Below are 26,851 nucleotides of genomic sequence, written 5' to 3' on the forward strand. Positions count from 1 at the left end.
CATTGTCACTGTACAACTCACGACAGATGATGCATAGCAGCTGACAAACGTTGCGTCGAACTTCCAGCCTCTGGCATCACTTTCAATATTTTTGCTCCTGAATCCGGCGTTTTCCGATCACATGTGGCTTTTCTACTCTTGCAATTTTTTTAAAAGGGCAATACTTGGTCCATTTGCATCACCTGGTGGTCTATCCTAGCATAAAAGAAGGTAACTCTTATGACTCGCTGAGGCTTTATGACTCACCGAGGTATGGTGATGTCATGTGGTGTGCTCCTAAACACAGCATACGACTGCCCGGCACCGAGTCTAACCAACGGGCTCATCAACGGCGATGCGCCTCACTACACCGCTGCCTGTAACAATGGATTCAGGCTAGCCGGGCGCCCCAATGTAACATGTGAAAGTAATGTGAACACGACAACCCTTCCTACTTGCATAGGTATGTGACCTCTGTGGGTTTTTGGGTACTGCGTTACACGTGGCAGGTGGGCTCAAGTGGTTCGCGGACTGTCATCTCACCACTACCACAAGTTCCACATTATTAACTGTACAGCAGGAAATTTTCGGACGGGAACATTTTCAAACAAAGTCGAATTTCGACCTTTCGTACGGATTTAATTTTCGCACAGTGCTGCATGCTAAATGCACGTGTTTGCATGTGGTTTGCATGTATAGTGTACATAACTTCACAGGATCTAGGAACAAATCTTAGTACGGAATTAATTTTAGTACAAAAGAGGCCGTGTACGAAATCGTACGACAATAAATTCCGTCCGAAAATTTCCTGCTATACAGTACCTCAAGTTACACAACAAATAGTCGTGATATGTTTGTGTTTAAGCTCAGTGCCCATTTTGGATTCCGGCTCGTTACTGGAATACTGCACGATTTCGGCGTTAGACCACGGTTAAGATGAACACAAAAAAGACGAAAAAGTAAACCTGATATCTATACACATGGATGTGCAGAGATTTCATTTGTTGTGTCTGTCATCGAGTAATAATTCAGACCTCAAAATCTTTCCCATTCCATTGTAATGCAACATTCTCTTTTCTTGTTGTGCTTCGCTCAGTAATCCATTGCCCGCGTCTGAGCATCAGCAACGCCCTATTCAACTCAACTGCAACAGCATCCGGCGTGGTCGTGACAGTAGCATGCTCCTCTGGCCATCAGCTAATCGGGCCAAAAACAGCAATATGCATGGCGGGTAGCTGGTCCACGCTACCGATTTGTACAAGTTAGTGTGTTCCGTTGGTGCTGATATTATGGATTTTCATGGTTAATAGGGTATTTTGGGAAATGCGGTAGTTCAGTCAGTATCCTCACTTGGACATGAGTGCAGGGTACAAGCTCAATCAAAGCAGCCAATTTCCTGACACATTGTACACATTGTATTGAGACATTAAAAATGAAGTCCCTGGAGGACCCCGTGTATTGGAAAATTCAAAGAACCAACGAGACTGTGGTGGTTATCTAGGTGGTGCTTGTGGTGTTGTTGTTGTTGTTGTTGAATTATTTATTCTCACGATGGCACCATCGCCAAAAAGAGATAAATTTATGAGAAGGTGAGGTTGTGGGTTAAGCAGTTGGAAAGTGAATAAGATCTGGTTCCGTTTGTGGACAGTTCGTCACAACTCGTAACATTTTGTCCTTCTCATTTTTACCAAATATGGGAATACCGTATTTCCCCGATTATAAGTCGCACTCAATTACAAGTCGCACCACCATTTTCAGGTTTGAGCACTATTGTTGCAATATATTCACTTCAGTAGTAATTCATGCTCGATTGTAAGTCGCACCCCCTTTCTTATCCTGAATTTTAGTGTACAAAGGTGTAACTTATAACCGGGAAATACGGTAGATATTTCACTTTTGATGCACCTCCCTGATGGTGCTCCTTCTTGTGCTCTCTTGGACAGATGCAACATGCAGTGCTTTGCCGAGCATCGCTAACGGTGCTATTGTGAAACACAGCACAGTGCCATTGACCACAGGTGCTGTCGGATTCGTCAGATGCAATGAAGGGTACAAGTTAGAAGGGCGTAACATGGTAATCTGCCAGTCCAGCAGGCGCTGGTCACGAAGACCTGAATGCAAAGGTACGGTTAACAAAACAATGATAATCGCAGTTAACAAATCCACCTTTCAATAAAAGAATAATGCGACCCCACAGCACCTTTGATCGGTCCCCCTGTGGTGTTGCACACACTCTGTTTGTAGATTTTAGCAATCTCAAGAATATGGTTGGATGCTTGGATGCCGACTGTTTCTCAAATGTATTGATGGATGGCCAATCCAATCACATCAAACTGTGCAATTCTTCATTATGAGCAAGAGTATTGCACCCGACTCAGATTCACCTGCTCCTTAGGAGAAATGCAGGGAACGAAACATCCTTTCTCAGGATATCATGCCATCTACGTGTCGTAAAAGTCAGCAATGCAAATTTCCACCATATTTCTACTGCATGCCGTGATTTTAGGGTGATCACACATTCTTTGGTGACAACATGAAAAAGGCTAAAATTGTATTGAAATCGGGTACTGAGCCAATATCAATAGAAAACATAAGAAAGCAGCCATGTGTTTGAATGTCGGTTTGGCAACTGGAGATGAGTTAGAACTATGTGTCAGGTCGTTTGGTTGTCTGAGTAGTCTGTCAGTTTTCCGCTTTCTGACGGCCTATGATGTCGGTACAGTAGTGGAAAGTAAATCAAAACAACTCTTACACATGTGTCCTTAGGTAATTCGTACCTTGTACATTATTGTTGTAAAGTATTTCAAAGGCCGCAACCACACTACGTAAAATCACTGTGCAAACGTTCGTGCATATGTCAATGCAAGTCGGTACGCAACAACGTTACAATTTTTGGTCTGCATAGATGACGTTTTCACACAGCCAGCATGTGACCTTGTCGTAGCAAAGCGTGTGTGCCACGTGCTGGAAAAAACCAGGAAATTAAAAAAAATTATTGGATGCTGATGGTAATGCTATACGTTTGACGACAGTTACAGGAAAAAGGTTGTGCACGGGAAATGGAGCGCGAAAACGACGGAAACAACAAACGTGGCTTTCTACAGGGTGCGCCGGTTGCTGAAAACCTGAACAGCGCATTTTGCATTTCGCGCGCGTCGCCAGGATGATTTATACCGGAATGCTGTTTGTATGTGATTGTTGTACCTGTTATAGTTGAAGCCTAAAGCGGTTAGCTGTAAAATTAGTCTGAGTATGAATCTCATCACAAACTGCACTGAGACGAAAATCCAATTAGAAGAGACCATATTCTGTGTGGACTGAAGGCGAACGTTTCGTTTCTTGCAACGCCACACTGTGATCACACTCATCTGCATTAATAGCACCTGGCACTCCCCCCCCCCCCCCTCCGCCCCCCTCCTCCCCCCTCCCCCCCCCCCTGACAAGTCGCTCAACCCCTAATCATGCAGCAAAGAATTCTGGGTGTGACACGGTTCTTTGATTATTTCTCATAGCTGCAAGCCGGTCGGTTTTCAAATTTAACTTTACGTAGAATAGGTTTGCAAAATATAAAGCATTTGAGTCTTTGATGGTGTCGGGTTTATAAATATTATGAAGTCGCTTTGACGGGTGTTTTTTTGCACTATGAAAATATTTTAAATGCTTCACGTCATTATGTATTCACAAACAGGTAAGACTAGCAAATGCAGATGGGAGAGTGGAAAGTGCATAATGACAATAGCAGTTGGAATTCGTTTGAAAACCTTCTATCTTTGTTTGGCCAAAATTACGCATCTTGGTACGGCTTAATAAAGTTTTGAAGTGCGATTTGACGTGTGGTAATTGCTGTGCACGCAGAGATAACATGTCCGCGCCTGTCGTTCGGTCCCAAGAGTGCAAATGTATCAGCTGGAGGCACTGCTTTCCTGGAAATCCGGCACTTTTCCTGCCATCTTGGATACGAAATGACAGGTGCTAGTGCTATCGTGTGTGGACCGAATGGAAGATGGTCGGCAAATCCACCAATTTGTACCAGTAAGTAACAATGCTTGGGCACGTTTGTGGAAGTAATAGGCCTCAGCTATCTCGCACTTTTTTATCCGAGAGAAATGGTAGATGGACAGATCAGACTTATAAAAGTTGTCAGATACTGCGAATTCCTTTTCGCATAATTAGAACCCTGAAGCCAGGCTACGAGTTTTTATTCAACTATGGTTCGCAGCACGGTGGAAAAAATCCTTCCCACTCATGCAAACTAATGTTTAACCCTTTCACCGCGAAGGGTGTATATATACGTACTGGTAATTATTGCCGAAGTGACTGGAGAACGGACCGCCAAGTTGTGGAACTCGACGGCTATACAGCTTAACACAGGCAAAACCACTTTTTTTTGCACCATGCATGGGCGCTTGATTTTCTTTTTTTCTTCATTTTTTGCTTGGTGCCATGGCAACTTCTAGTTTTCCTGGAAAGTCTGGATATAGGAAATCGGAGAGAGGATGCCAAAGTTGTGAACCTTTTAGAGGTCCCGCATTTTCAGTAAACATGAGTCTAGTGTTGAAACGATCTCACCGGATACTCGTTAGCTTGCTCGCCAGAAACTCGGCTCGTTTGTGCGGCCAGCTCGTTTGCACTAACGAACAACACTGTACACCGTACTCCGTACACATGGCAGTACATGGCGACCGGGGAGTCGTAAAATATTTTACGACTCCCTGGTCGATCGAGAGTCCAGTCCCGCGCAAAGTGAAAATCACTCGCAGTTACAGGTTACTGTATGCCTGCACGACACTTGAGTGATGTCTTGTTCCGCATCTGCTGACCTGTCGCAGGATATGCTTCGGTCACCTCTCCATTCGAGTGAAAGTTACGCTCAGTCGTTTGGAAGTTTTTTCCCGCGATGCAGCGAAGACCAGGGCTACTTGCAATCTTTGCAAAACGGTCTTTTCCTACAAAGGCTAATCGACGATGGCGCTGAAAAGACCTCTCGACACCAAACAGCAGTCCGAAGTGAAGCAGCAGCAACCCCAAATGCCGGCGGTGATAATTTGAACCAGCTGAAAAAAATCGAACTTAGAAAAAGATTATTCAAAAAAATATTTATATTTGCCACATCAATGAAACTCGTTAGCTCGCTTGATAGCTTGCTCGTTAGTGGAACTGATCGCTCGTTTGTTATAGATACGCTCGTTTCAACACTAAACATGACCCATTTTGGCTGGTCGTTAGTGACCAGGTGCCAGGACCCTGCAGTGGTAAAGGGGTTAATTCCGGTAACGCACGAATTCAAACAGTTGCTCAATTAGAATACGGACACTTTTCTGGAGCCGCTGTGCTTCAAGATCTGCACTGCAGCTCTCCATGGTAATAATGTGACTGAAATCATGTTACCAAGGAAAATACTTCGTTTAGCCGCATTCGACGCGGTTGGGTCTTTTTCAAAATCTCGTTTTGAAAGATAGTCTTTTCACAGCACTCGGATCGGAGAGAGGCGAGTCACATCGCGACCTGTACGAGTACCATGGCTATTGCTTTATGTTGTTTCGAGCCCAACCGGCTTTCTCTGGCGAAGGATTCAAAGATCATGACTTTCTCCTTTAACGCGCGGGCATGGAGTTCCCCACTCGCAGGGGGGGGGGGGGGGGGGATGCCATCGGACGGAATCCGTGTGTTAAGTCGTGATCAGGAGTTCTGCTGACAAAAGTGATCAGCACGGCGCGACCTTCGACATGTGACGACTCCAGTTCTAGTTGGGCAATGCCCCACGGACACATCTAGCTCAAAGCGCAGTGTCGATTGAGAGTCTACGCACGTCCATGCGTCTTGTTTCTGTACATCAGTACAGTACAGAGTGCAATGGCAAATCACAAGCACAGTCGCATACGAGACTCAGTTGTGACAAGCGGTCGAGCGTGGGAGTCAAGTGCCCTACTCAAGTGCATGCCGGCATGCGAGGCTCAAGGGAATGGTACGGCTACATTGTTGTTGTGCATAATAAGCTTCATAGTCATTTTGTGTTTAGGAGACAATGTCATCCATTTGCAAAACAACAACGACAGCTTCCTCCATCAACACAACGTGTGGGGTTTGTTTCTGGCGAATGAGAGCTGTTGCATTGCCTAGCTGTTTATCCCAGCTAGCGGAAATGTGCTGGATATCGATATTAAACACCCGTTCGTCGCGGTGGTGAGTCTGAGCAGACCTCGAGGCACGACAACTTTGTATACTGAACGTGTACAGTGCGTATGTCAAAACAAGTCGACACAGTTTTTCCAGCGAAATGTTATTCTCTACGTACAATATCCTTTATCTAGAGCCCAAAGGTTATCCAATTCACCTGGATGCGCTGCCTTGCCATTTTTCGTTTTCTCCGTGTTTGGAGTTGAAATCTGAACATAAAAACTAGCACTGATGACGTCATTCTTCTCACAAGTGAAATATGATACTGGAAATCGATGACAACTTAACCAATGGATCGACACCATGAGAAATGTTGGTTGAAGAATACTGATGTGTGCCAATGTTATTGTCAACACAAGTTTTGAATACACATGATCACCTTATTTATACCTGAGTGTGATCATAACACAGCACTTGCTACGCTGTTCGCTGACTGCAACAGTATGCATGCTGGACACAACAAACATGGCTAGGGTGTGCTGTGTCCCGTTGGAAAGTGCACTCTGGGCACACTTTGAAACTCGGCATTATGATGTTTTTACTACTGACTTGCTCCGCTTGTTTCACGCCATTGAAGCTCTGTCGATGTTAGAAGACCGTTGCTCAGAATGTTTGGGTGAGCATCATGTATGGATATTTCTCTGCTCACAGGACATAAATGCCCGCCGCCAATTAAGACTCTTCCTAATGGAAAAGTATCTGGTGAAGGGAGAAGGGTGTTAAAACTCCGCACCTTTTCTTGCAATCCTGGATATGAGTTGTCTGGAGTCAGTTTCACTGTCTGCCAACCGAACTTTACATGGTCTCTGAGTAAACCGACGTGTACAAGTAAGTAAAATGAGCCCCGGCTAGCAAAAACCAGCACTGGTGTGCTTGATATCAATCATCAAAATGTGACGTCAAAGTTTGGGACGCGCAGTGAGCTGACTTCGGAAGATTCTTTTTCGATCGAGTGGGTGTCTTCATTGTCAAAGGAGTTTCAAGTGTGTTCAAATGAGTCTGGTCAATTGATTTTAGCGCTAGGTGAGAGCTCGTCAAATGGAGGTTGAGTTTAGACACAGCGATGGCGAAAGGTGTCGCGACAAGGACTTAGGTCCAGAGTTGTCAGCGTGAGACTCACTGTACGAAGCGGCACTGAAAGTTAGTTCGCGATCGGAATTATTTCTTTGGTGGCGATCGCTCTGTGTTTGTCCAGCAGTGGCAAGTCTCATATTCATAGCAACGAAGAGCCCTCATAAAATCGACACTGGATACTGGTGGCGACGATAGTGCTGGCGTAATAGCGACTGCGAGGAGAAGCTGAATGTCGACCCGCTGCGCGATCCGTATTTCTACATCGACAATAATCATGTTGCAGACACTGATGGAGGGCTTCTCACGGCGCAAAACAGAGCGTAGTATTATCAGTACTCTACCTTGCCAGACAATGCCAAGCTGGCTGCAGACTGTGCTGAGAAAGGGGATTCCTAAAAAAACAAACCGGCTGAACGCTTTGGGGCAACATCTTCACGTGCTACAAAACGCGAGTATTCGCTCATATCATTGAAATACAATTAGGCTGAAATCATGGTCTGAGTGAAAGTGTGCAAGGGAGTGGATGTCAGTGGTATTGGCCAGTACATCTATCAGCATGGTAAGCTTTGGGACAACGCTCAAACTGCCAGCACAGAGGTCCCTGAACACAATTTAGAAAGCCAGCCACCAATCATCGTTTTGCACTCTGGTGTTGTAAAGAAGGTAGTGGTGTATACGGAATATCGTCATACTTCTGAACTACTCATGCCTGCAGCACCAAGAGGGCAAGCCTGACTTGCATTCTATTTACTTACATGTACCTGTTCCACATCACAATCAGAAACTGTAGGATCAACATGCATGGAGTCACTGGGCATGGATGCTGCGCCAACTGTACCGAATCTTGACCTGTGTGACTTCAAACTCTATGATCCATGCTTTCACTTATCAGATTGTCACCAAACTTGATTACTTGAATGATTAATAGTGTAGAATCAATTTCGAGCGAACAAATTACACATGTTCAGGTATCTGCTGGCTGGGGCTCATGTACCTGCCTTTGCTGGGGAAGAATTGGGTCTCTGAAATCTCACATTTGCCATTATTGATCACAGTCAAACTTCCAACATGGTGCATGTGTTGAGATGAAAAGGAGTCATACTCCTAGACACGACGGACAATGGGAGCGGGTTGTAGGGAAGACATTTATTATAGATGAAGAGACGGAGACAAGGATGAACGAAATGGCAACGTTATGGAATAGAGAGCGAGATCGAGTCAGGGTGAATGCAGGATAAAAGGGCCTGAGTACTGACATGTATGGCAAATATGGGCGAGCAAGTAGCTGCTCAGGCAACCAGAACGAAAAGGTGACAAAAGAAGACACAAGGTGAGTATGGGGTGCATGCAGGCCAGCTTGGAAAAGGTTGTAGAAACTACGAGATGAGGTACCTAACACATGTTCTCACATGTTTAAGTTACATCATTGTTTTACTTTGATAGAGGGCAAAGGATTAACCCTTTGCGTGCTGAGTACGAGTTAACTCGGACTTTATGCATGCATAGCCAGCAATCGCATGTCATCACGTACATTCAAAATCAACATAATTTTGCGAATTGACCTTTTTTTCTGGATCACTTTTCGACGAGGACGAAGCAAAGTCGGCCGAACGAAGCCTAGAGGAAGAAATTCACCCTCTCCACTTCACCATCACGATGCTGACATAGATACGAGATGAAACAACTAAAAAATCCACAAGAAAACTGTACGGCCATCATCTGACTTTGGTCTGACTTTGGTCTGAGAATTTCTATCACGATCAAAAATGTACGAGGAGCACTCAAAAAAAAGCCACAGACGTACCTTTATCGCCCTCTAGTCCTTTTTCAAGGCACAAAAGTCGACTCTCCACTTTCCAACCAGGAACCAGACATACCAGAGGTCCTTTTCAGCTGCTCTACGAGCGCAGGAAATGTTCACCAAGGGGCGCAGAGCAGCATCCGTTCCAGGAAGAAAGAGCTAAAATACGAGTGAGACTGCATGCCTGAGTACATGAGTACATGTATGAGTACATGCAGAAAATAGTCAATTTCAGCGTTTCTGCTCCAAACAGCAACTAGCTTCGACTAGAAACAAAGATTACACCAAAGGATCAAACAACAACCATTTTCTGCAGTTTTTTTGCAGATGGCTTCCTTGTGCTTGGCCCAGCACGCCAAAAATCACACCTCGGAGGAGTACAAAAATTACAACTCTCAGATGTTCTCGATTGCAGGCCATGACCTGATCCACAAAGACCAGTGTACAAACTTTCGTAACTTCGTCAAACATAAACACATCGTGACAATCAATACAGCGTTGGAAAGGTCTTGACCTCATCTTTCTTTGCGATAGGATAAGAATTCATTGAGTGGTGACAAGATGAACACGGAAATCACGGCCCAGAGTGAACGTGAAGTGTTTTGTTCATGATTTCTTTTTGTGGAGGAGCCTGCCAGGGGATTTTCCTTTCGTACGGCGCATGCGTGATGGACATCAAATGAAGCGCTTGGATCTGAGCTTTGCAGCGCAGTTTGAATTGTGAAAATCTGTTGAATTTGGGCAAGAAGCCGAACAAGAATGTGAAATTGAGTTGTGCTGTTCCGAGGCCCGGTGGAGTAGTTTGGAGAGGACATGGAAGTGGCCCTGATGTGTCTATGGAGCTGAGAGCTGCCAGGATGGATTCGCTTGGTCCTGATCTTTCCAACGAGACAAGGACGATGAAAATCCAACAAGGTGGAGTGAAATGAGAATAAATTTCGTTCGGAGCTGTGAGTGCATACTCCACCAAGAGAGTCAGTGCGCTGGAAAGCCAGTGGATTGGAGAAAAGGGCTCAGCATGCAAAGGGTAAAGAAAAGAAAGCACCAATGGCTTGACAGATGTTTGTTTTCACTTGCGAGATGTCACAGAACTAAACATTAGGTCATTGATTATCAAGACCATGCCAATCCATCATGGGCTAAGGGTTGAGCGCTAGTTGTGTTGGTTTTTTTTCCCTTTCTAGGAAGTTCACTTCCCAGCCTGATCCTTGGAGTTTGAAGTTTGCTAAACCTTTCAAAACATGTGAAATGTTTGTTATTTCCAGTATTTTCAAGGCTACATAAATTTCACATGAGCCGAGTCCAATACACCTCCACATTGTTGCAGTATTTGCCTGTAAACACAGGGCACTATCCCACGTCAGCCATTTGTATTGGTTGAAACCCCACTTGCACGCGTGCAAAGCATCCAAATGACAAACATCAGTTCACATCTACCGCTTACTTTACAGGAAAACATCGGTAATTGTCGTCATTGTCGTCGCTATTGTCACTACTAGGGTCGAGTTTTTTTAATTATCACAACCATATTTACCCTTCAGAGTTCAATTTTACGAAATTGGCAACAACCTGTCCTTACTAATTGTTCGATTTTTCACCATAACATCAGTTGTGCTTCGCCAATTTAGATGAGCTTGGGCTTACTTGAAAGCTCTTGGAAAGAGGAGAACAACGATCTCAAACTGATCATGATAAACCATCACTGTCCACCACTACACCTCCAGGAACAACACAACAACTCCAAGTCACAGTGCCAAATTCGCTTGTCCTGCCATCACACTTTCCTTTGATCAAAAGTCATCATTTTTTTCTCGAAAACATGCAACACATCCTTGGCCATCTTCTTTGGGAGTGATGACACACGCATCCTTGGCCGACGCAGGGGAAATCTCTGTTGTGCGCAAAAAGAATGTTGGAATTTTTGTTCAGCACAAAAGCGTGAATGTTCGTTCGCACGCGGCTGGCGCAAACATCATCGTAGTTAGCTGTGAGTTGTTCGAGCCGATAGCTAAGTCTCTCGGCTACCTGCTAGATATTTCGATTTTAAATTTCGTTTGAGAAGTGGCTGAGTTAATCCTTTACCAGCCGTACATAGCGCGAACGCGTCGAATTCGATGCATTCATTTTCGCTCTGTAAACCATGGTCTTTTGCCACACCGCGGTCGGAATAATCGCAAACTACTGCTGAAAACCTACGGAATCACCTACCATCGAGAAAACCGTGTGCTGCACATAATTTTTTTTCGAGAAAATCGGCTACTTCAAATTCAACAAATGACGGCTCATTGGAAAGCTATTGAACGCAGCTTTCCAATAATGTTTCATTCGATATAGCGCGAGGTAAAATATACTCAAGCGCTGAAGCTCATAGTCCAGGAAACAGGTTGAAGTTGAAATTTCAAGCGTGTGACTGTGGCGTATTTCATGCTACAAACGAGCATAGAGCAGTGTACAAACAGCTATAACTTCGGTCTGCCTACTTCAAATTCAACATATGCAGGCTCATTGGAAAGCTATTGAACGCAGCTTTCTAACAATGTATCATTCGATATAGAGCAACGTAAAATACTCAAGCGCCGAAGCTCGAGGTCCAGCAAACGGGTGGAGTTGAAATTTCAAGCGTGTGGCTGTGACGCGCTTCATGCTGAAGTATGTGTTTGCGAATTCCCCAGTGCACAGCCCATGCGTGACATGCACCAAAAAATAAGCGCTAGAGCAACCTGGTTCTGCTGGTGTTTGAATCTTGACAGATGAACTGGTGCATGAGCTGAAGCCGAACAGTGTACATATTGTCATGGTCCTCGAATTTGCTAATTCGGCCGCATTGCCCAAGTTATTGGTCACCATGAATGGCAACGTTTCTACATGTTATCAGCTTAGTTGTCTCATATGAAAGGTAATACTACCAGCTTTCCAGAACTGTAAAGATGTCAATACAAAATATTTACCGTTTAGTCTCTATTATCCATGTAGTGGACCCAGTTTTTTTTACATATAAATCCTGCGGCTGGTGCAGGGTTAAGATGAGTAGAGTATATGCGCAAGTGCCCAAGCTTCTATGGTGCGATCTCGAACCATGCACGCTAACGGCTTAAGGTTCTTCACTGTACACGGATTATTCGTGGTGCTCTGTGACTTGCTTGATAGCTCTGCTTACATAAACATTGACCGGTGTTGGATATGTATCTAATATTGACTGAGTACGAGGTCAATATAGGAAATAAAAGCCGAGTAAAAGACCGAGGCGAAGCCGAGGTCTTTTACGAGGTTTTTATTTCCTATACTGACCAAGTACGAAGTCAATATTAGATTTATCACGACAAACAGTCCGTATTTCAAATTCCAGAACGATAACCTCATGAATCCCGGTTTTATGATTGCACAATCGTTGCACCACCACCTACTCATGCAGTGACAATGCTGCACTAGGCACCGTTCAACTGCGCAACCCCTAAGCAGTCAAATATAAGCAGTCAATATAGCCCTAAGGAGTGAAATATGCAGGAATATTTGACTGCTTAGGTATGGCAAAAATCTATGTGAGTCAATACTAATGGAGTGATAAAAATATTTATTGGCCCTTTAGTTCAAAAGGGAGTGAATTGAGTGAATGATGACATGTATTTCATGAGCCATGTGCGGAAAAACAGAAGAATACCTTCACTACCACCCAGAGCAGAAAGAAATCAATAGTTTGTTTTGCCTTCAACACACCGCAAATACGCCGATCTCTTACATGAAACAGATATTACCTCGTCAAACTGCAACATTAAGAAACCGTTCGAAACACGCGATCTCAGATGGCGGATATTTCGAATTATAAGTTCCCACAGTCCATTCATAAAAAGAGGGGCCCTGGCTAGGGCGATCTTCCATATTGGCGATTTTCATGATCTTTTTACACAGTACAGTGCTGCGAAAATTGAAATTTGAAAAGGGCTCCAAATAAGTGCTTCAACTGGGGTGAGAATCGCACAATGTACTGTTGCAGCGGGAGTAAAATGGCCTGGATTTTCATAGTTTTTTCCCAATTCAATGCTTTTGGGGTAAAACCTGGGCGAAACCCTTTTCTTGTCAGAGCTTGCTTTTGGTGTTATATTATAGCGTAATTGAAAGAAAAAAAGAGGATTCCATAGGGGTTTGCAGAAAGCAATTCTGAACAAAACTCAAAAGGTTGACCACTCTATGGCCAAACGCTACATATTGAAGTCCATTTTTTAAGAATGGACAGTAATTCCAAACATTTCCGGAAAGACCTGTACCACTGTAACTCTTTGCTGTATGTTTTCATGATGTTTTCAGAAATAACATGCGGCTCTGCACCGACCGCTCCCGCAAATGGACAACTATCCTCTGGTGATGATAGCGTTCCATCAGTGCGCATCTACTCATGCCAACTGGGGTACAGACTTGTCGGTGTTGGCACTACCACCTGCCTTTCAAATCGAACATGGTCCGGGAGGCCACCAACGTGCGAGCGTAAGTGAAATCTACTTGGCCTGTATCTAAAAATAACGAAACAATATTCTATCATTATTCCTGACTCCCATAACTACTCGTCGGCATAATATTCTTCTGGTGTTCTGCACGACTATTGGTAACACCGGCACTCATGCAGCACTGAAAATCAAACGCTCTCTTCTGGACTGACCAAGATCTGTGGGAAGCCCTCGCCGTTGGCCAGTTTAAAAGAATCAACAAAACCTTCAATGGCATTGTGATAAGCGACCGAGTGACAAGGCAAAACTGGTTCAGTCTCTCCGACTCAAAACAAAAGACGGTATTCTCAGGGAACAATATTGCACGAAAGGACAAACGTAGGTAGCACAGAACGTATAGTATTATCGAAAGACTCAAGTGAAGGTAAGACTACAGAAACAACGGAAGCAAAGACTCTACAAGAACTGAGCTGAGGAACTGAAAGACGGATCTATATACGGTACAAGATTGCCAGTTACAGCTCTGAGCGTTAGCTAGCGATCTCTAATTTAGTCTAAATTAAAAGCAAGGGACCTGATGGGGCCAGCAATGGATAGTGCAATACATAATAATACAAAGTGATTTGTGCAGGGGAAAATCCGGCTACTACAGTCATATTCGTCTGCCTGCTGTATTCGGAGTATAATGTAAGAGTCAGAATAAGTATTTGGAGTTGGATGGCGAGTCGAGCATGTTCCTAAAGGTGGAAAGTTTGTAGAGTACAGAGTTATAGGTTGGCTGTTCATGATACTCGGACACCGAGCCAATAAATGTAATTAAAATAGAAGTAATCACATAACTCGTTTCCATGTGATTCCTTCGATTTTAATTATATTCAGGATACATGAATAGTAAAATCCATTTGGGAGAAAAGTTATGCGCTGAATGTGGAATACCGTTGTGTATGACAAGGTAGAGAAAATGCAGGAAAGGGAAAGAGGAAACATGGGTGACAGAGGAGGATGGTTCTTGATCTTTATGAATAATGATTTACATACACCAAAATGCATGTATGAAGTCCCTATTTTACACCCCAACAGAGTTGGAGCCGAGAGCAGTTGCCGAAGAATGCCAAACGGAAAAGATCTTGGAAAGGAAAAGAAAGAGCGAGTGAAGCGTACAAAGCGGACTGACGTGAAAGAAACTGTACAAAGAGAAAAAACTATGCGCCGAAGGTGGAATACCGTTGTGTATGACACATGGACACATGGTCCGAATAATGGCTATGGAGTCTAATAACGTGAGGGAAACGCTTTAGATACAATTATGTAGCCGGTTGTTCTAATAACATGGATGATGACCAAGGCAAGAAAGCATAGCATAGGGCACTGAGCTTTCAAGCTCTCTAGTATTACCGTCAGTTGCCAAGTATTACTTTTCCCATTTTGTCTCCTTTCACACAGCTCGACCCTGCCCTGGCTCACCGACTATCGCCAACGCAGTGGTCATACATAACTCGTCAAAATCCTATGCGTACGGTGACAGCGTGTTTGTAGAGTGTAATGATGGGTACACTGGCAGTGACAATATCACATGTACGGCTGCTGGGAATTGGACCGAATTGACATGCATTGGTAAGTTGCTCGTTATTATAGAGTGCCGTATATTTGAACTGCTTATCTTCAATCGGCGGACAGAACTGTTTCGTCGTTTGTGGACTCATCAGCGCAGCACAGAGAAAATGAGGCCGAACCTGATATCAATGAAAAATAAATGTTCCAAAGCCAGATTTAACCAGGCCCGAATGTACCTTATGAGAGTGCTCAAACTAGAAACTGCTTATCTTTAGAGCCATTGCCCCTTATATAATGTACATTCTTTCCTGTAGTATGGTTGAGAAGAAGGGTACAAAAACATTCAATAGCCATGAAATATCCTACTTGGCTGCTTGTGCTCGTACAGCGAAACCTGACTAAAAAGATCGCTCAAGGGACCTTCAAAATATGGTCTCTGTCACCAGGTGGTCGCCTTATCCAGGGTCAATTGACTGGAAATAGCATCCCTTGGTTCTCGTTGCAGTGATCTTCTAGGGCAGGTGGTCGTGTTATCCGAGTGGGCACCTTGACAAGTTTTACTGTACTTGGGTGAATGCATGCGTAGATGAGGCATTGGATTGATATCATCGTGTTGTTGTCACATCCTCAATAATTCTGATCCTTGGATCAAAGGAACCATAACAAGTGCCGCTTCCCGCTAGTCCTTGTGTTTAATGCGGAGTGATGTAGGTAGAGCGGTGTGGCCATTAAGATGCTGCATTCTTGTTTTGCACTCTTTTGTTACACAAGGGAGAGATCCGAAGCTTTGTTACAACTCTGAGTTTTGCATTCTATTGTTACAATTATTGAATTACAGCTCGCACGTGCACAATGCTGGCCAAACCGATCAATGGAATGGTTTATGTGAGTGGAAACACGTCCGGCTCAGTAGCCTCATTTACGTGCGAAGCTGGTTATAACCTCATAGGGCTGCCCGCTTTAACATGTACAGATAATGGCCTCTGGTCTTCAATCAATCCCACCTGCACCCGTAAGTCTACACTTTCTTTCTTTCTTCTTTTCTTTTTCTTTTGCTGAGAGCTTTCCTTTTCCATATTTTCTTTTAATCTGTGTCTCCTTTGCAAGTTTTCCCCTGCTTGGGTCACGTGGACCTCATTCGCTTCATTGTCATTGGATATGATCAGTACATTCGGTTTGCGAATTCAAATACCGTATTTTTCCGGTTGTAAGTTGACCTTTTACAACTAAAAATAGAAGGAGAAATGGTGGGGGTCGACTTACAACCGGGATTCGACTTACAACCGGGAACTATCAGTATCTTACAAAAAAATTACCTGCACTGCATGCACGAGTGCACCATGTGTACACATTTTTGCCAGTTTATTGGCCTTTTCAAAGATAGGGATGTTATACCCTCCAATAAGGAATGTTTACATGATTAGTTGTTGTGTTAGTAGCAGGGAGTGGTTAGTAGTGCTTTTTTGGTGGAAAACTTTAAAATGCAGAATTGAGGCCTCCGGATACGGGGGTCGACCTATAACCGAGGTCGATTTACAACCGGTAAAATACGGTAAACACCAACCAGTCCTACTATTTTACTCGACACATTGAGGACAAACTACATTCATTGGATTTCCAGTGAGTCGTAATAATTATGTTGAACTTGAAATAGGGGGGCCAAAGTTAAAGCAGTTGTACACTGGTCTATCCTCAGTTATGTGTTGCATTCAGAGCTGTGAGTGTGTGTACGAAAAAACGCCAGCCCAACTTCGACGGGTTGCTGGCTTAAACCTCGTGCTTGAACTGACCAATGGTAGCAGCTTGCCATTCTTCTGCACTTGAGAACTTAAGAGAGCATGTCTGAGAATACCAAAGTATGCGTGCAAGTGGATCTCTCCGATTTCGCTCAAATTTTGCAGGTAGGTTCCCTTTGGTGTGTGGATCGATTGTGCAAAGCCCTTGAAAAAGTTTCTGAAGGGAACCTTGAAATTTGCATACCCCTCAAAAATGGCCGAAATATCACATTATTTATGGGTCTAGAAACGAGTCACGCCACAGCGTATCCGAACAAGCTACGAACAAAACTCCATCAAGCCAACATTGCCTCACCTTAGAAGAGTTCCTGGAGCAGTACCGCTTAGCCACGCCAGGATCCCAGAAGACGAGGTCCATCACCCCCTGACGCCACAAATTATCGTCTTGAAAATAGCCAATTTACAAGCGCTGGCAAAACAGCCAGCTACGTCCTCAATTGGCCAGAACTATACATCGGCAGATAGTAGAACACCTCTTCTAGCGCTGAGGACATGTCCCCCATCTTCCTTTTGGGGTTTTCTTGAAATAAACTTTTTGAATTTTTCCTCTCGACCATGCTGAAATACGGCCAAAGTCATACCTGCGCAGGAAAGCTCGCCCCTCCGCGACGTCTCCTCAGCAATTTCTACTCCAACACTACTCCCAAGGCCGCAGAACAAAGTGTAGTTTTGACTCTGACAAGTAAAAGCAGCGGTGATCACTTGTCACTCCAAACGACAAGCTTCTCCTTGCGCCACCAATAATTTTTTGTGCGACTGTTGATGCAAAAGTGACTGAAGGCATGAGAGCGCAATTTTTAAATTTTATTGCAAGATGCACGGTGAGATCGTGTGCTCTGTGACGTACGATGACGCTTCCTGCACCACGATACGCGGCCATCGATCGCGAATGTGCCTGGAACGCTACTCGGAACAGACCGTGATGGCAGAGGTAAGATGAGCTGCATTTCCTGCTTGATCTGCTGAGAACCCCCACAAACTGTCCTAGGAGTGTTGCAATAGCAGCAAGCCGTTGAAATACGGTATGCCCCTCGTACAGCATGGAGAGTTATTCATCTTTCACACTTACCTCCTGCAATCCCGAACATAGTCCAACAGTAAACATGGTAAAAGCCCCTTGTTTTCATGTCGCTGCTCGACGAAAGCTGCTATCTCGCGAGCTCGGTCGCTTTGTGTTGACTGGCACGCGACCAGCACTGACTGCACGCACTTGTCGCGTGCACTGCATGACAGATTTCTTACGTCATAAAGAATGTGATTTCATCATCATTTCACTGGTCTTCGACCTACATGGTCAGGGAAAGTCCCAGTTCGTAGGCCTACAACACGGTCAGCATGTTCTTGAGCGCAGTAACAACACAAGTGTGATCACTTCCAGACCAACGGGCGTTCAAGGCGAGTAACAAGCGCACTTTACGAAGGTGACTCTGAAACATCGTGATCCGTGATCAACGCGACTTGGCATTCTTGCGTCACACGGCACGTGATTTCACCAAGCCTCTTGTAGTAAAATTCAAAAACTACGCTTAGGACTTCAGTCACTTTTGCATCAGCAGTCGCACAAACAAATATTGGTGGCGCACGGAGATGCTTGTCGTTTGGAGTGACAAGTGATCACTGCTGCTTTTCCTTGTCAGAGTCAACAATACACTTAGTTCTGCGGCCTTGGGAGTAGTGTTGGAGTAGAAATTGCTGAGGAGACGTCGCGGAGGGGCTAGCTTTCCTGCCCATGTATGACTTTGGCCGTATTTCAGCATGGTCGGGAGGAAAAATTCAAAAAAGTTTATTTCAAGAAAACCCCAAAAGGAATATGGGGGACATGTCCTCAGCGCTAGAAGAGGTGTTCTACTATCTGCCAGTGTATAGTTCTGGCCAATTGAGGACGTAGCTGGCTGTTTTGCCAGCGCTTGTAAATTGGCTATTTTCAAGACGATAATTTGTGGCGTCAGGGGCGATAGACCTCGTCTTCTGGGATCCTGGCGTAGCTAAGCGGTACTGCTCCAGGAACTCTTCTAAGGTGAGGGAATGTTGGCTTGATGGAGTTTTTGTTCATAGCTTGTTCGTATACTCTGTGGCGCGACTCGTTTCTAGACCCATAAATAATGTGATATTTCGGCCATTTTTGAGGGGTATGCAAATTTCAAGGTTCCCTTCAGAAACTTTTCCAAGGGCTTTGCACAATCGATCCACACACCAAAGGGAACCTACCTGCAAAATTTGAGCGAAATCGGAGAGATCCACTTGCACACATACTTTGGTATTCTCAGACATGCTCTCTTCATGCCTATTTACGGCATACAGTAAAGTCGAGGATAAAAGCCGCACTTGATTAGATGCCACTCTTGTATTGGAACAATTTTACGTATATGATCTTGGCATACTAGCCACTGCTTCAAAACATGGCATTATGCTCCTTCCTAGAGCGGACAGGCTACATCACAACTATGGTTTTATGTAGAAGATGTATAAGCCACACGTTCGACTCGTAACATGAATTATTTTGATATCAACAAAGGAAGTGTGCAGCTCAAGAAACGTTTAGAAATCCAATCTGGCTGAAAGGGCTATAGTATGCCAACTATACCTGCAATGCTAGTGACATTTGTGATAATTTTACATCAATACTTCAATCCTCACAAAAGTCCGTCTTGTGCTCCTGTCACAACTAGGATAATGTAAAACCAACCAAAACAATGTCGTATGAGCTGTGGCTTTTATACAAGTCTTTATGCTATATAAATTTCAGGTGAGTTCCAAATTTTTCATGAAGGAGTTGGATAAATTCAAATAATTTTGCTTACAAAATCCCGAGATACATTTTTGGTTGGCACGGCCCAAGTTAAAAGATCATCAGTAAATCAAGATAGTTCTTTTCCCCTTTTAATCAATTCTCAGGAGTTACTTGTCCGCCGTTGCAAAACTTCACGAATGGCTTTCTGGTAACGGGAGGTGATGACTTTCAATCAGTGCGAGAATACAAATGCCAAGATAGATTTGTCTTATCCGGCTATGCAACATCGACGTGTCTTCTGAACGGAACATGGTCATCAACAACACCCATTTGCTATCGTGAGTACAACCAATAACTGCTGTTAAATCTGTCCTAATGCCGCAAAATTTGCAGGGCATGACTTATAATAAATGGAACGTCATGATACTGCTTTACATATTCAGTGAAGGGAATGGGTGCGGGTAGTGGGGTGGAGGGGGGGGGGGTGGAGGGGGTGTGTGTGGGAGGGGGGGGGGTACTAATCTCTTGCATTCAGTTCAACGGCAAGGCCGATTCTCTTACTCAATACGAATGTTTATGTTGAAGATAAATCCCGGCACACGGTGGGTGCACTACGGCACTGTCACCGAACCGGTACTGTATAACGGGTAACTATTGCGACGTAAAAATACGAATTTTGCGAGAGGCCCCGAATCGCAAATTTTGAACTCCGCAAACTCACGCTATGTAAAGTCCAGTGCAAGGACTGACTCGACTGTGTCGTACATGTATGTCGTACATATGTATTCAATCGCAAACATTAAACCGCGCAAACCAGTCACAATTTGTAAAACGCAAGCATTTTATTGTCGCAAGCGTTACCCGTTTTACAGCACACTGCCAACAGACCATTCACAACAGACACAACAGATACCCTATGCATGGGAACACTCGACATGGAACGGGAGTACTGACGAGGAGCAACACACAATGGAAAAGAAGAATGACCTGGAACTCGTCTACGAAGTATTCTATTATACTTAATCCGAGGATAAAGAATGTTGAATATGCGAAGTGTCAAGAATCAATCAGCAATATATATGTACTTCGAAGAATTGAAGACCATCAACAGGCTGTCTGATTAGTAACGGATTTTATGATACAGTGGGTACGTCAAATCCGCCTAAACTGATCGGAAATTGTTAGAATGGAATGAAATGTGATACAGTGATACAAACCAGTGTAGGCACATGCATCTAAGCCAAACAGATAGCACAATTCCGTGTGTGACAATCAGCACTGTACCATAAGTACAGTCATCCCTCTCTAACTTGTCCGGCACCTTTTGCAACGGCATTTTCTGCTGGATAAACAAGGGTGCTGGATTATCAAATCCTGCCCTCCAACCCGGCCCACAAGTTAACATACATGTTTGTGTTGTATGTCAAAACATAGGGATTTTCTGTGTCAATCCAAGTACTTTGTGGAATGCATGTCTGTAACATACACTTGCCGGGAATATCCTATGCACTGGCATAGGATATTCCCAAGTGTATGTTACATGTGTTGTGTAGGTTACAATGCTCCCTGACAGTATGCGAAATACAACTGCTGGATTAGAAAATCGAATTATGTACAGTTTGAAAGATTTGTTGCAGAAAATCGCTGCTGGAGGCGGAATTCAAGTGGCGGATTAAAGCGTAGAAAATGAACTGAAAGAATCCGTTTTGCCAGAAAGGGTGCTGGTTTGCAAGGGTGCTGGTTTGCAAGGGTGCTGGATAAACAAGTGCCGGATTAGAGAGGGACGACTGTATAGCCTTGGGGCGATATGCTACAATCTGCACTAGAATTTAAAGGAAATCTCATGCCAAACAGACACAGAGGAATCTCGTCCTGATGTTGCTTGACCAATCTTTCAATTGGCAACAGTTACTGATAACCATCAGAACATGTTCATGTACTGCATGAGCTAGGAGATCTCCATATCAGGTACATTTTTCTGGAAATGCGCAGGGGTACCTGGTTTTATTCCCGTAGCTATGCAGAAGACGTTACTTCAGTAATGTCTGGCGCTAGCCAGGGTCTACACAGCTTTAATTTGGTATTTGTGTGTGTGTTTGTTTGTTTGTTTGTTTGTGTCACGCCTGGCGCTATCCGTATCTGACGGCAAAAAAAGCATAGGATGTTATAAATTTTTCAATTCTCCTATTTTTTTTTCAGGCATATCCTGGGATTCGAACCCGCACTATCGCCCTACATGCATTCCCCCATACACTTCGCATTCATACCCATTCTTCCAAGTTGCTTCACGTTATTATCTTGCGTTTGAAAGCCCTATTTGAATATTGCGGGCAGCTGTATGTGGCCAGCTGTGTTTGATGGTACGGTACGGTACGGGAGACGGTGTCGTATTACCCTCGATCGTACCTGTCCCGTACCTATCCCCTACCGTACCGTGCCATCAAAGACGGCTTGCCACAATGCATATTCAAATAGGGCTTTCAAATGCAAGATCACAATGTGAAACAACTTGGAAGAATTAGTATGTATGCGAAGTGTATCGGGGGATGCATGCAGGGCGCGCGATAGTGCGGGTTCGAATCCCAGGTTATGTCTTAAAAAAAAGGATTTTTTTAAATAGTTTATAACATCCCTATGCTTTTTTTGTCTAGGTCATCAAGGCAAAAAAAGCATAGCGTAGGGCCCTGAGCTTCCAAGCTCTCTCGTTAGGATATGACACTCGTAGTCGGCTACAGTCCATTCAGAAAAAAATGAACTTCTAGCTTTTGGCCATAAATGGGTCAAACGTTGAGTTTTTTTAGAATTTTTTTCTGCAATCCTCTATGGAATCCTCTTCCAATTATGTTTCTGAAGTTTTTTTCTCCAAAAAGCAAGCCATAACAAGAATAGGATTTCGGCCAGGTTTTGCCCCCAAAGCATTGAATTGGGAAAAACCATAAAAATCCAGGCCGTTTGACCCCGTCTGCAACAGTGCATTGTGCGGTTCGAACCCCAGTTCAGGTACCCTTTTTGGACCCTTTTTCAAATTTCAACTGCACTGTGTACGATGAAATCACGAAAAATCGCCAAATACGGGAGCTCGCCAGAGCCAGAGCCCATCTTTTTATGAATGGACTGTAGTAAAACTCAATGTGTAACTCATAATATTATAATAATTTCGCCGTTTTCGTTTATTGCAGCGATGGTTACATGTCCAGCCGTAACTATCACCAACGGCTTGTCTTACCCTGGTCATGTGAGTGTAAACAGCGTGCGATCTGTCGTCTGCAATGACGGTTATCAGCTGAGTGGCGACAAGGCAATGGTTTGCATGCCGGCAGGCAACTGGTCTAATGTTCCACGATGTACAAGTAAGTAATGGGAACCTGTTGTAACCACCGCTATGCTGATTTCTTCATAAAGACCACAAATTACCGTAACTACGTGCATTAAACAATGGAATTCACCGTAGGTTTAGTATTGTAACGATCAAAATTTAGTATAACTATCGGAACGTTTCGTCACTCTCATGGTAATCTTGCTTGTGTAACAACCCTCCTTGGTCAGAATGCTGTTCTTTTTAAGTTCCTCAAAGTCGTGTATTGAGCAAACATGGTGTCTTGTTCATTATGAAGGTACCATTGTTTTTAGCTGTCTAGAAGTTTGTATCATACAGTCTCAGTCCGGGGTAGCCTGATGATGGAGAGACTATTTGAATAGCTCCGCTATAGTCACGGGTTGATATTAACTCTAGGTATGCAACATGTTCCTTGTGTCCATTTTTCTTTTTTTTCTGTGAGTAGAGAAAGCAACATGTGCCATGATTCCGGTCGGGGATGGTAATCTCACACTGTCTTCAACTGAAGTGTACAGTATTGCTCATGTGACATGCAATAGAGGATACAAAGTCAATGGAAGTAGCATCATTGTCTGTCTGTCCAATGGGAGCTGGTCTGACAGCCCATACTGCGTTGGTAAGTTTATGTGTCCCCTTCACAGTCTGCGTCTTTGGTTTCAATGTTTAGGCTGTGATCAGGCTGGGGGGGGGGGGGGGGGCTGCGTGTCGGCTTCTGGTGCTGATAGACTCCTGGACTTCCGCCAAAGAAACCACACGAATGCTGCCGTGACAGGTATCACGACTTCAGACTATATAATCTTTTTATTGGAAAGGGAGTTACGTGTGCATACATGTTATTGTTGAAACATAAATTTTAAGGTTTTATCATGTTTGGCTGATACTTCAACGGGAGCCTGACCTGTTCTTGTTTGCTTTTCTGATGTGATGTTCATTTCCTGATTAGATAAATCACGAACAGGCACATTCAATAATGCGGCGGCGTCGAAGTCTACACAGAACCTCATCATGATAATAGCATTCCCAATACTGGCTGCAATGGCGTTCGTCTTCATCCTCCAGTTCACACGGCGACATTGGTCATGTACCCCAAGCCCTCCGGATAAGCTCACACTTACCAACCGTACAAGTGCAGGTCCTTTTCAGATGGAGGAACACAAAACTGCGGCTAACTCAAGTTTCAGAGCAACACCTGACTCCTTACGCACCACTCACTCTCATTCAGGAAAGGATGCTCGTTCGGCCAACCACTGGGCAAAGGTGAAAGGCTCCCTGCATTCCGAAAGAGAAAAATGCTCACGGGTAGATTCGTTCTCTGCAGGCCAGACGGGAAATGGGACCTCACAGGCGGAACTGTGCGCTCAGGACAGCATATACTCTATGACAGATGTGTACACTGGTGTGCCGAATGGCAACAAGGATGCTCAACGCAGCAGCCTCAGGATTCGGCCCAGCATGTATTCCCAGTCGAAGATGGTGCTCTCCCCACAGGCATCCCGTGGATCACCTTCTTCTCACGCTCTGTGCACACAGCAGAGCCTGATCTCCCATTCTGATTTATACTCTCAGGCGAGCTCAGCCCACGAGGACGGGGAGACTGATGTGGGTGTTTACGCAGACACGCAACAGCAGGACAGCGGGTACTCCCCTATAGTGAAAAGAACATCTGGAGACGTTCACACTGACAAGCGGGCCACTCTTGTCACAATGCACTCCCAGACTGATGTCTACTCAGCAATAACCAAGGGAACGGATGTGGGTTGCTCTCAACTGGACAAGGACATTGAAACTGACCTGCAGTCTCTGGACGACGTGTATACTACAGTTGTGAAAGGCACGGGAACCCCAATACACCGGACGTCCACCAGGAGACTCCCAGAACGCCGAATTTCCAACGACACAGCGTCGTCAGCAAAAACTGACGACCTTAGCGCATACGCCACTCTTGATAAAGTCTTGCAATGAGGCTGCACGAAGTAGCCTGACATGCATGCAGAATTGTGCAGAACCCTGGTGTGAAAATCACCCTCATCGGTTAAAATTGTTTCGTTTCTTTTTAGGATTTTGAGGTATTTCTCTGTTCTCTCACATGTCTTTACTTGTACAACCCCCCCCCCCCCCCCCCTCCAGTCCAATCTTTCGGCATATAAATTGCACTTTGCAATTCACATACGTATATGTTTTCAACACAATCTGTACTGTTACGAACAACTTTTGAAATGGTTAAAGAGTCGCTATTGCTCAATATTATTTTTTAACCTGTAGAAGAGGCTGATGTGGAAAGGTTTGTGTTTAATCTGTTTGCGCGATGCAACACAGAGAATTCCCCATCGTATCCCTATAATGGATCCATCCGTCATTTTAGAATCTTTTTCACGGAACAAAATATTGAGTTATGATCCTCCCAAACCCACTATCATCAACTTGAAGCTCTGTATAGTATTGGATTCGGTATCCACGGGGGCTCTGCTACTAGCCAACACGTACGCAGTACACATGAAAGCCAGTATCGGCAAAGGTGACTTGTATCGTAGGGATCTCTTGCATCAAGTTTGAACGCGGCTTCGTTGGCGAGTGAAACAGCACCTCATTCTGAACTAAGGAACTGAAAGTGTCAAACTTCTTTCTCAAGTTCTGCTTCAGCTTTTTTTTTGCGTGTGCGTTCTACCTTGTCGTCCATATTGACAATGGATTTGGGACAGACACCAGTAGTTTTGCAATGGCATAATTATTGTCTCCAACTCTTCTATATCCATGGCAGAAGTACAGGTTCCTGCACGAGTAAGAGGTGAAGTTAACATGCACTCTGCAATTAATTTTTTTGTTATCCAATTGTTTGGAAAGACCAGTTCTGCTCTAAACAGCTTTCAGATCTTGTCATATTCGCACACCAGCTCTAGCAGTCCTTCGGTTCAATTGAACACAGTGAAATATGGAAGTGTAATACAATGTCATTCACTAGATTACCCAGCTAAGGTGCAATTGCATCCAGGGCCCTCGATCCTTGCCCACACTCACGTTTTTTTAGTACAGACTGCGGAAGCCGTTCGAGAACATGTGACACTTCGCCAACTGCATGCTGCAGCTTGAATCAGCTGAAGATATGTCAGATTTTGGTCATTTTTGTCACTTTTTTGGGATTGTCTTACCCAACCACCAGACCTTGGATGTTTTTATTCTGTGTGAATCGTAGGAACATTTTCAGAGCTAACGTGTCCAATGAACATATCCATAGGCGATGGAGTGGTCTCTTATCCATCCGGAAACCATTACAAATCGGCAGCATTCATCACTTGCCAGCCGGGCTACGGATTTAGTGGAGAGCAAAACGTTGTAGAGTGTGCCGGGAAAGACAATTGGCTTCTCTCCAATATATCCTGTGAAGGTGAGCAGCATATGTGTTTTTTTGCAAACTGTTCGTGAATCGTCGTTAAAGTATGCCCAGCAAATTGGCGGTAAACACAAGACTTAACACTCGATATTCTCACAGCAAAAAGGCATTGTCAAAAGAACGGCCTTTGTTTCACAGAGTTTTGCCGGGTGTTCTTCTAATGCCATCTGAAGAGCTAGGAAGCAAGGCCCCATAAAATTCACTTCATCACTTTTAGGATACTAACTTGTACGTCCTTGAGAAACGCCTCAACTTCAAAACCTATGTATTTGTTTACCGCTGCCTGAATGGACTTGCTAGTCCTCTTCTGCGAGACCGCTCTTACCTTGCGGGCCCATGGTGCTCACACTGCAGCCACCACCCATGGCCAAGTCTCTGCTGCTCTTGTTCTGCTCCCCGCTAACACCCGATATGGCTTTAGTGCAATTTCTTATTTGGGCGCTGCCAGGTGGAATACACTTCCACCGGCTTGCCGCATGTCTACTTCACCAGCTGAATTTCGCTCATCCATCAAATTATACCTAGGGTTCCCTGTAAAAAGGCGCCGGCAGCTGTTGGGATTTCCCTGGTAAAAG

At 44.4% G+C, this 26,851-nt stretch overlaps 1 protein-coding gene across 1 annotated transcript; it reads left to right on the forward strand.

Moving 5' to 3' along the window:
- Nucleotides 1-252: 252 nt before the first annotated feature.
- LOC135820141 (sushi, von Willebrand factor type A, EGF and pentraxin domain-containing protein 1-like) lies at nt 253-24,867 on the forward strand. Its single transcript, XM_065333453.1, has 11 exons — nt 253-442; nt 1,076-1,240; nt 1,923-2,102; nt 3,835-4,011; nt 13,334-13,510; nt 14,914-15,084; nt 15,863-16,036; nt 19,716-19,889; nt 22,731-22,901; nt 23,334-23,504; nt 23,832-24,867. The coding sequence occupies exons 1-11, from the start codon at nt 253-255 to the stop codon at nt 24,848-24,850; spliced, it is 2,769 nt and encodes a 922-aa protein (XP_065189525.1). The 3' UTR covers nt 24,851-24,867.
- Nucleotides 24,868-26,851: the final 1,984 nt, after the last annotated feature.

This window comes from Sycon ciliatum, chromosome 6, assembly GCF_964019385.1.
Source record: "Sycon ciliatum chromosome 6, ocSycCili1.1, whole genome shotgun sequence".
Taxonomy (NCBI): domain Eukaryota; kingdom Metazoa; phylum Porifera; class Calcarea; order Leucosolenida; family Sycettidae; genus Sycon; species Sycon ciliatum.